The sequence below is a fragment of the Simochromis diagramma genome, unplaced genomic scaffold, assembly GCF_900408965.1.
Source record: "Simochromis diagramma unplaced genomic scaffold, fSimDia1.1 OVJJ01000802.1, whole genome shotgun sequence".
In the NCBI taxonomy this organism is placed as follows: Eukaryota; Metazoa; Chordata; class Actinopteri; order Cichliformes; family Cichlidae; genus Simochromis; species Simochromis diagramma.
In genome coordinates, this window is record NW_024387492.1 from 13,736,504 (window position 1) to 13,747,105 (window position 10,602).

The 10,602-nt window shown below is 39.3% G+C and overlaps 1 protein-coding gene across 1 annotated transcript; it reads left to right on the forward strand.

Annotated features, from left to right (window-relative positions):
* The first annotated feature begins 1,432 nt into the window (after nucleotides 1-1,432).
* Nucleotides 1,433-10,096, forward strand: slc35f6 (solute carrier family 35 member F6). The gene is made up of 6 exons (XM_040017960.1): nucleotides 1,433-1,647; nucleotides 5,331-5,403; nucleotides 6,529-6,700; nucleotides 6,778-6,993; nucleotides 7,160-7,270; nucleotides 8,435-10,096. The coding sequence occupies exons 1-6, from the start codon at nucleotides 1,571-1,573 to the stop codon at nucleotides 8,917-8,919; spliced, it is 1,134 nt and encodes a 377-aa protein (XP_039873894.1). The 5' UTR covers nucleotides 1,433-1,570; the 3' UTR covers nucleotides 8,920-10,096.
* The last annotated feature ends 506 nt before the right edge of the window (nucleotides 10,097-10,602 follow it).

The following is a 10,602-nucleotide window of genomic DNA, read 5'->3' on the forward strand; positions in this document are numbered from 1 at the left end:
ACTGTTTTTTACTGTACTGTGTGCTTAGAGCCATCCCTAATTTCTGTATATTTTACTAGGAAAATGGCAAATACTGTAGGTGCAGTGATTTATTGAAGTATGTGCAAACATACATGGAAGAATAAACAGTACATACAGCACAAACAGAGTTTGTACAAATTTAACAACCGTGAAAGTGAAATTACGACCACTTTTTTCTTTCTTTCTTTTTTCTCAACACAGCCCGAGCTCTTTTAAGAAACTTTCATCCAATTTCTTCAGTAGTCTTCAGGAATAGTTCTCCATGCTTCTTGAAGGAAATTCAAAGCTCTTTTTTGGATGCTGGCTGCTTTTTGTTCCATTCTCTGTCAAGATGATCCCACAGTGCTCTGAGGAGGCCAGTTCACGACTGATATAGTGTTGTGCTGTGTGTTTTTCTATCAAGGCATGCTGCTACTGCACTGGCAGTGTTTTGGGGACCACTGTCAGGCTGAAAAATGAAGCTGTGGCCAATCAGATGTTTTTCAGATGTTGCATGGTGGATCAAACCTTGACAGTAATTTTCTGTGTACATAACTGACAATATCTCCAACACCACTAGCTGAAATGCAGCCCAAGCCATGACGCAGCCCCCACTGTGTTTAAGAGATGGCTGTAGATGTTTACTGTTACACATCTTTCCTGATCTACTCTGTACATATTGACAACAAGTTGAACAAAAAAAATCAAATTTGGATTCATCACTCCATTAGGCCAGTTGCCACTGATTTTCACTTAAGTTCTTGTTTAATTTGGCATACCTCAGCCTTTTCTCAAGGTTTAATGGCTTAATGACAGCCATCCTTCCACTGAAACCATGAATCAACTGAAGGTCCAGATACATGTCTCAGATCCTATGTCACGTCTTTCCTGGAGAATTTTCCTTCTTTCTTAACATTATGACTTTCAGATTCTGTTTTGTGTTTTGGGCCTGCCAATTCTTTTGTCCTCCACTTGTCCAGTTGCCTTTAAGGGGGAATGAAACGCTACACATATAAAGGTTAATTTACACCATTGAACCCTGCTCTCAAAAACTGACATAGAGTTAACACTCTCTGTGAAGCCAGATTTAAGAAATAAGTGCTTAACGTTTCAAAAAAACATGTTTAGCGCCATCTTCTGTCTGTAGGGAACGTGACGTCATGTCGTTGGTTTGTTGCGGCTGACTTACTTAATTTATATTAGATAACTAGGGACAGAATTGATTATTCAGAGGAAAATAACAACACTAAAACTAAAAATCTGTTTAAGGGGATCCCATTTGTGCTTCATTTATACATCCACTGAACCATCTCAAACTCTTAAAGTAGGCCTTTTTACTTTCATTTTTCATCATCAAAAGAAATGGGTTGCGTAATTTCCGACGAGTCCTGAAGGTAACACAGCTATAACTCTCGGCGGTCAGCTGACGATGAGCTGTCATGTGACGTTCATAGAGCGTGGCTGGGCAGAGTAGATCAAGCGGAGCGGGTAAACAACAGCGGTGTATTTCACCAAAACACAGCTCGGTGGTGTCCGTTTCCTGCTCGTCCCGGTCCATCCATTGTCCATCATGGCTTGGACAAAATACCAGCTGTTCCTCGCGGGACTTATGCTTACAACCGGCTCCATCAACACGCTGTCGGCCAAGTGAGTAGATTTAATTATGTTTTTCCCTACCGTGTCGTGTGTCTACAGTTACTGTAGCTGGAGCTTGGACCCAGGAACCGACCTGAACTACAGATTTAACATAAAATTTGAAGGGTGGTGGTGCCCAGTTAATTGTTTAGAGAAGTTAATAAATGTAGTTCGTTTATTGCATTTTCTTACAGATTATTAACGTAGAGCTACCCCGTTAGCTAGTAACAATAGCGTCTCGTTTCCTTGTTAGCTTGTAAGCGGCTAACATCAACATATTTATCAAGCTGTGAGTTTGAATTATAATTAGACTTTCCTGTTTTCATGTGAAACTAAACTGTGGGGGGACGGTGAGATCACTTATTTCCTTTCCAAGTAAAGGTCGGGCTTCTGTCTGCTTCAAAAAGGGGAATAAAAAGCAGTTCAACTCATTTAATTCATCGAGACATAAAAATAACGTCGTCACATAAAAATAACTTTGGTCTATTATGTCTTTGATTTACACGTGTTTCTTGCATTTGGTTCATGTTGTTTCAGCAGAAACAGCATGATACATATGATACACAGAAAACCTGCTGAGCAGCTGCACTCTCTGGTGTTTATTTAATTGTATTTTTCCTTGGGTGGTATGTAGTCTCTTTTGTATGTCTGTGAAGGTTCTCAGTCATCCAGGTCATCGTAGTCTAAGGAGCTTGGAAAGAAAACCGTCTGGACTTCTTTAAGTTGCTTGAAGCAACTTCAAGAACTTCAACTTCAAGAACATCAACCTCAACCTCAAGAAACTTAAAGAAGTCCAGACATTTTTCTTTCCAAGCTCCTTAGAGTAGTCTCTTTTGGTTCCTGCTGATGAAGTAGATAATTCATGATTCATTTGAAATACAGAGTATTAACATTACATTTGTTTTAAATAATACTAGATAAGATATCAGTACATTAACATTACAGTCAACTCTTGTAGAAAAACTTTTAGATGTGAGGTATCAGTATTTCACTTGCTTATCATCAGACAGACGATGTTTATCACATGACAAAACCGAAAGCATTTGAAAACAATGCAAATGCACAAGGAATGCAAATGCTTTATCTGCCGCTGTAACCAAGGAGCACTGCAGCTGTGGCTTTATCACTAAATGTAGTTAAAACTAGACTATCATATATTTATATTTACAACCTATTATTGTTTTTGATCCTAGCTGGTTTTTAAAATATCAGAAAACAATAAAAAATGCTTCTTAAATATTATAAAACTGCAAGATCTTTTAGTCTGTAGCCACATCAGCAAATGCCCAGCAGCCCCCACCAAAAATAAATGTTTTTTTTAATATGTTATATGTTCATCCAGATGAAACCTACAATCTGAAATCCACTGGTTTAGCGGGAAAGTTGTATATGTAAGTGTGGCTAGAGTTTTGACCTCCATACTGTGGAAGTGGTATAGAATGGAAAATTGTCAAGAAACCATAATTCTGCGTATTTTAGCTAAACATTTAGCAGCTGCTGTCTGCACTCTTGCTGTTGGTCTGATTTCCATCATTCAGCAGTCCATACGCTTTTCTGTATTTAAAAAGAAAAACTGAATGCTGGATGATGGAAATCAATTTTCCTAATTTGATAATCAAAGTTGGGTTAATAAAGGTTTTATGTGACTTGAGAAGCTTTGTAAAAAATATCTACTACTGCTACTGAAAAGCAGCTCTCGACAGGATGCAAAGATTTATCTAAGAAATGCAACTGCATGACATCATTATTTGCTTTTGACTGTTTAGAGATCACTCTTCATTTTTAGATAATGTGTCCTCCTTGTCTGCTTAACATTAAAACGTATACAGGAGATAAAAGTAATATGTCCACAGATTCAATTCAGCTTGTTTCAGTTTTATTCATATAGCTCTAATCCACAACAACTCGAGATGTTGTCGCGATATTGTAAGGTACAGTTGATAAAATATTATAAAGAAACCCCAAAAATCAGACAACCCCCTATGAGCAAGCACTTGGAAAATATGGGAAGTAAAAACTCCCTTTTAATAGGGAGAAAACTCGAGTAGTTCTTGGCTTGGGAGAGGAGCCATCTACTTCGACCAGTTGAGTGAGAGGGGAACGATGTAAAGAAAGCACAAGTGGGCCTGAAATTGAACCCTGTGGGACTCCACGTACCACTGAGGACAAAGAGAACATTTGCTGAAACAGAAAACCTCGACTCTTTCAAATAAATCAACTTAATGTTGGAGTCTGTTTATCAGGACTGCCACAACCTGCTGAGTCACCCACTGGCTGCTAAATAATTAAATCACCAGATATTTTTATTTATTTATTTATTTATTTATTTTTTGTCCAGTAAAGACAATTAACCAATTTATAGATGTCTTTAAATTGACCTTTTTGCTCAAAATCCAAATATAATTAACCATGTTTATCCTGAAACACTGAATAATTGCTGTAAAATTCAGTTTTATTTTGACAAATTAAAAAAATAAATAAATATTCATTTTTATAATTTTTGCTACATCTGGCATTTTTGTGTATTTTATTAATATTGCTCATGGTAGTATACTGTTTGTGTATGTCAGTTTATTAGGGGAAAAAAAATCACACTGAAGATGTTGGAAGTCATCATCAAAAACAGGTGTATCAAATATAACATACTTGGCGTCACAGGGTGAAATAAAAACGTGCACGTTTCAGAATCGGTGATTGTTGGTAATTTAGCTTAGGTGACTAGATTATCATAATGAGTGCTGACTGCATTTAGGATCTCTTTTGCTGTCATGATAGGAAGAGGTTTGTCATCTCAGTGAAACAAAAGATTCAGCTTTTTCAACTTCTCCAATATTCTGGGACATCAGCTTTCTGCTTCCTGACACGCACTTCTTTGTCCTTTTGCGGGTTTTGTCAGCTGAACACATCTCAGTTCTGCTGCTAATTGCAGTTTGTGTCAAACAAAACGGGTCATGTAGTGTTACTTAAGAGACAACTCGACAACTACCTGGTCAAATTTCACAACATTCACCTGAAACCAGCAGCATCTCTGTGCTGCCTCACTGCCTTAAAAGCCCCACAACTTGGATCAGTTACAGCTCGGAGGATGATAGTTTTCGTGCAACTTCCATCTTTTCTTTCATTCAACTACCCACCATGTAAAGATATTTAATCCAAAGCACACCAACCTTAAAGAACAGGACAAGCAAGAGCAGATTTAGATGAGCAGACAGATCCACTCAAGTTTCCTTTGCGTATTGATGAGCTCAGAGTTTTCAAGAAAGTGCTGTGTCGTCACTTTTAAAGACCACAGTCCTGCTTCGCGCTGTCACCGGGACGCTCACATGCCAGTCATGCTGTCAGACAGTAAAAAAATAAAGGTTTATGCAGACTTAAGCACTCATTAACTTCACGAGTGAAAAGACACGTCATTCAATCATTCTGTCACCGTTCTTCATGTCAGCAGGCAGTGAAACAAGTGACCTGTAGGTGAAGTGGAATTATTTCATCACCACATGTTCAAACCAAAACCTGGCATAATGTGAAAGAATACTAAACAAGAAAATGTATTTTTCATTTTCTCTTAAAAAAAAAAAAAAACCCTCTGTTTCTTATGTGTTATTTCTGACTATATATTTTATTGTTTTAAAAATCTATAATTAAGCTGTAATAATCATGTTTGGGTTTTTCTTCTTTCTTTTTTTTTTCTGTGACAGATGGGCTGATATGTTCAATGCGAAGGGTTGCCAGGAGGAACCAGAGCGTCCATTCTCTCACCCATTTCTACAGGTATGGTAATAAACTCTTAGTGACAGCTGAGCTCAGCACTTTGATCTCAGATAAAGTTTTTTCATAATGTCTTGGTTCTTATTTTAAATTAAAGAAAATCTTTCCAATTTGTATTTATAATAATAATAATAATAATAATAATAATAATAATAATAATAATAATAATGGATTGCATTTATATAGCGCTTTTCTAGGCACCCAAAGTGCTTTACAATGCCACTATTCATTCACTCTCACATTCGCACACTGGTGGAGGCAGCTACAGTTGTAGCCACAGCTGCCCTGGGGCAGACTGACAGAAGCGAGGCTGCCATATCGCGTCATCGGCCCCTCTGGCCAACACCAGTAGGCGGTAGGGTAAAGTGTCTTGCCCAAGGACACAACGACCAGGACAGAGAGAGCAGGGGGATCGAACCGGCAACCTTCCGATTACAGATGAGCTTCCAAATCCCCTGAGCCACGGTCGCCCCCATATTAACATATTTATTTCATATATGCAGAGAAATTAAACATTTTAAATTGGTTTTTGTCTGTCAAGTGAAAGAGCTTCACCTACATGTCACAGCTGTATCTTTAAACTCAAAACCTCTTTGTGATTATGTAAGTCTCTAACAGTTTGCATGGAAGATGCCGACTTGTCTGCACACATTTGCAAACTGCGGTAGCGACACTATGAAAAGCATGATTCAAACTAAAAATGGACACTGCATCCTGAAATGCATCGGTTGCAGTGATAACGTCTAAGTTTCTGGTTTGCATAGTAATTTTTCTGGTGTTAGTACAGCTCAGGCGAGTTTGCGAGAGTGTCTCCATTCAAATAAGGCGAGTGTTTGCAGATGAGTTGTTTCTTCCCTTCACACTGAGTGCGATTACACATTATTTATTCTCGTTTCGGTTCTGCTAAAACCCCAAAAGAAGGTGCCAGAAATGATCTCCATACAGAAAAACCCAGGTGTATGTTTTGGGAGGTCAAGCAAGTGAAAACTGCTGCAAACCTTTTAAGATTCATCAGAAAACTTTTGAAAACAGAAAGATACATCTGGATTAATACAGTAACTCGTGCGTGTCTTTAGTTTTCTTTGCGGAATAACTGGAATAATTCATTCTGTCTCTCTCACTGTCCAGGCGGTGGGGATGTTTCTGGGCGAGTTCTGCTGTCTCGCAGCTTTCTACATCTTAATTTGCCACGACAAACGTCGACCAGAACCCAGGGTAAATCGTGGCCAGAGCTTCAACCCCTTCCTCTTCTTCCCTCCTGCCATGTGCGACATGACTGCCACCTCCATCATGTATGTTGGTAAGTGTCCACAGAATCTTTTTACAGGTCACCAAACCCTTCTCTTCTGTCTTGTTAAAACCGTTTTTGTTTCACAGCTCTCAACATGACGAGCGCCTCAAGTTTCCAGATGCTCCGTGGAGCTGTGATCATCTTCACCGGTCTACTTTCTGTGGCATTTTTGGGGCGTCGCCTGGCACCTAATCAGTGGATCGGCATTTTTATCACCATTCTGGGGCTGGTGATAGTGGGCCTGGCTGACTTCATCAGTGGAAACAAAGACAGCTCACACAAACTCAGTGATGTGATCACTGGTAAGATGTTTTGTTTTCTTTGGGGTCTTTTTTTTAAACTCTTGATAAGGATCTGATTTGTTTATTTTGTTTGTTTGTTTGATATGATTGGATCGCAAAGTGTTTCAGTAAAAAAACAACAACTCAGTTTTGCTTTGTTTTTTTTTGTTTTTTTGTCTGACTGCAGGAGATCTTCTGATCATCATGGCTCAGATCATTGTGTCAGTGCAGATGGTCCTCGAGGAAAAGTTTGTCTACACACATGACGTTCATCCCCTCCGAGCTGTTGGAACTGAAGGTACGACAGTTATAAGGAGCTTTGTCCAGCTTACAACATCAGATCTCTACTGCTGGAGATGAACTTTTTTTAGAGTGGATGTGTATCCTCTCAAACCAAAAACCTACAAAAACAATTACATTCCTGAATTCTCAGTATTTACTGAATGTCAATAATGAGATGGGCAAAGGTCATATACCTCATACAAACATCTAAAATAGACCTATGTTGTCAGATGAAGGCAGTGTCAAAAGTAGGTCTGTGGTGTGCTGTTGCTGGTTTGTCAGCCGTGGAGAAGGGCGATGTTATAACATACAAAGAGCTGAAGTGAAACTGAGTGCTAAAAACAATCAAGTGTCTGTGCTGTTCATGCTGTTTTTTTTTTTTTTTCTGGTTTTTTTGCGGTTTTTCCGTTCCCGGTGAACTTTGCATTCAGCAGATCCATACGTCATCTGCACAGTTGGGATTTTGGAGGACTGCACAGGAGTACCTGTGTCGTGGGTTTAAAAAAAAAAAAAAAAGTCTTCGCTCACTGTCCTGACAGAGACGTGCACACAGACCTAACCTTTGTGGGACCGTAACTTATGTTTCAGAAACTCAGCTACACAACAGGCAGTGTGGCCTAACCTAGCATTTATACTGCTGTGTAATGTATCATTTGTTACAATTTAGCACAAGTGCTGCATCAGATTTGACACCACAAAGTTGTTTTAATATTTTTAAGCTTTCACCTGTTAAAAATTACAAGGAAAGGTTCTTTTTGCAATCTTGTTACACATGTAACAGTGCATTATGTATTTTTTAACAGACCCTTTTTAAGAGTGTAGAGGGCACAAACTTCATACATGGTTACACAGCAGCATTAATCAATATTTTTACATAAATAGTGGATAGCAATATATTTCTTCTACTGTGAATTGTTTCAGGCACAGTATGAAAAGCAGTTTATCACCAGATCCTGCTTTTCTCAGATTGGAGCACGTTAGCGTGTTTAAACTCATTGTTTTGGCTTTACACTTTACCTTTTGTTTCTGGTTTAGCCTAATGACTCTCGTGAGCTTTAATTTTGTTGTCTCTGGTTTTCTTTTGTGAGTAACTGGGTGGGGTGATTTTAAGGTGAGGTGAGGTAACTCAAACACACACGACTGGCTAAAGTAATTTCTTTTTCAAAATATTTGTTTCCAGGTTTCTTTGGCTTCTTTGTCCTGTCGCTGCTGCTCATCCCCATGTACTTCATCCCTGTTGGAAATTTCGCCAACAACCCTCGGCACGTCCTGGAGGACGCGCTGGATGCCTTCTGTCAGATCGGCCACCAGCCTCTCATCTTGCTGGCTCTGCTCGGCAACACGGTCAGCATCGCCTTTTTCAACTTTGCGGGGATCAGCGTAACTAAAGAGATCAGCGCCACCACCCGTATGGTGCTGGACAGCCTGCGTACGCTGGTCATCTGGGTGGTGAGCTTGGCATTGGGCTGGGAGCACTTTCACGGACTGCAGGTTTTGGGCTTCTTGGTGCTGCTGGTGGGTACCGCGCTCTACAACGGACTGCACCGCCCCCTGCTGGCCAGAATACCGTGCTGCGCTAGGTTCGCGAACGAAGAGGAGGGCGGCTCTGGAGAAAGAGAGAGACTGCTGAATGACGGCCGGGTGCAGACTGGTGACAACAGCTAAAACTTGGGGACACACTCGGCGCAGACAGAGTCCCGGTTTAGTGGACGGTCTGCCAGAGACACTGGTGTCAGTTTGCTTTAAAAAAAATCAGGTGTTCGCATCTCAGATTTAAACTGGTACACAATGCTGTAACAGGTGAGAGTGTGAAAAGCATATTAAAAATAAAAATGTTGACATTTTGTAGAAAAATATGCTTGTTTCTTTTCAAGATTAAGCTGAGATGATTAATACTTCTAGAACAGGAGGAAACGCTGGTTCTGTCCAATCCCAACTTCCAAGCTGAGAAACTGTCTTGTATATAACTTCCATAGTTACACAACATCATGACATCTGCTTCTGTCTTATTAATCTCCTCATCTAACATTCTGTAAGACACTGAACATGTTTATTTTACAAAATGTGCAATTTTTCAATCAAAGCGGCCAGTGTTTAGAAAGAGTGGCCTGAGAGAGATTTTATATCACAGATTTTAAGGGATTATTTGAATTTTTTTTTTATACCTGTTATATTAAAAACAATTAAAAGCCAATGTCAGCATTTTTTCCCGGCCCTTTTAAATATGTTTGTCTTTGAAAATGGAACTTTCTGTGCCAAGACGCTAAGCCACATCTTCATCCAAAATATACTGTCAGCATCACTTTTTGACTTTTTTGAAGAATGACGGACCACGCTCATGTGTCTCATTTCTTTTTTTTTTTGCCACTCATAGTGTTTTATAATTTTGCTGACTGTGCAGTTTGATTGCGACAAAATGATTCACACCCTTGTGACGACACTACAGAGGCATTAGTTTAACATATCCTTTGTAATCAAACTGCATGCCCGTTCTCCTCACCTCACTTTAGTTCTTTTCTGAATTTTGAATTTAAAAGAAGTGTCTTTATGTTCCTCTCTTAGTTTTATTTGTACTGATGGAGACGTCAAGATTGTACAATCGATTTGTATTCTGTATTGTAAATCCACTTCTCTGTTTAGTTATCCAAGGTGCTGACTGTAATGTTCAGTAAAAGAAAAAGGGAAATATTATCAATTCACGCTTTTATTCACAGGCAGCAGCCTTTCTGATGTGAAGGTTCGCTACTTTTCTTTTAATCAGTTGAAGTCAGACTGTGGGCTTGAGGCACAGACTCTTATGTGCAACATGGATGTTAATAAAATCACCGTGTGAAGCCTCAAACTGAGTGTTTTGGGTGTCGCTATGTCGATGTTGTGAAAGTGGATGTGATGAGCGGGAAGTGAATCCAACTGAGGGGGAAAAAAAAGGCTAATAATAAATGAACAATAATATATTTTTTTTATTACTGTGGGATTCAGGATTTTAGAGATAAACTGAAAGTTGGAAATGAGCCTGAAGTTATCAAGGTTGTTGGACCAGGTTTTTTTTTTTTTTTTTTTTTTTTTTTTTTTAAGAACATGGGTGATAGAGGCCGTTATGATGGGTAAAGGGACAGTAGCAGTGTTGAGGGAAGAGTTACTTGCCTCTCTTGGCTACAGACAGTGCAGGAAGGTAGGAGAAGGGCATCCAATGAGCAGGTGGCTAGGTCATTGCAAACTGAACATCACCATATATTGAATAAAGCTTTAAACTAGGGACTGAGCCCATAAACTTACCAGGAATCTTTTTCCTGAAGTCATAGATTCGACAGATGACTATAAACTGGACTTGTTTCTAGAATCAGAGGA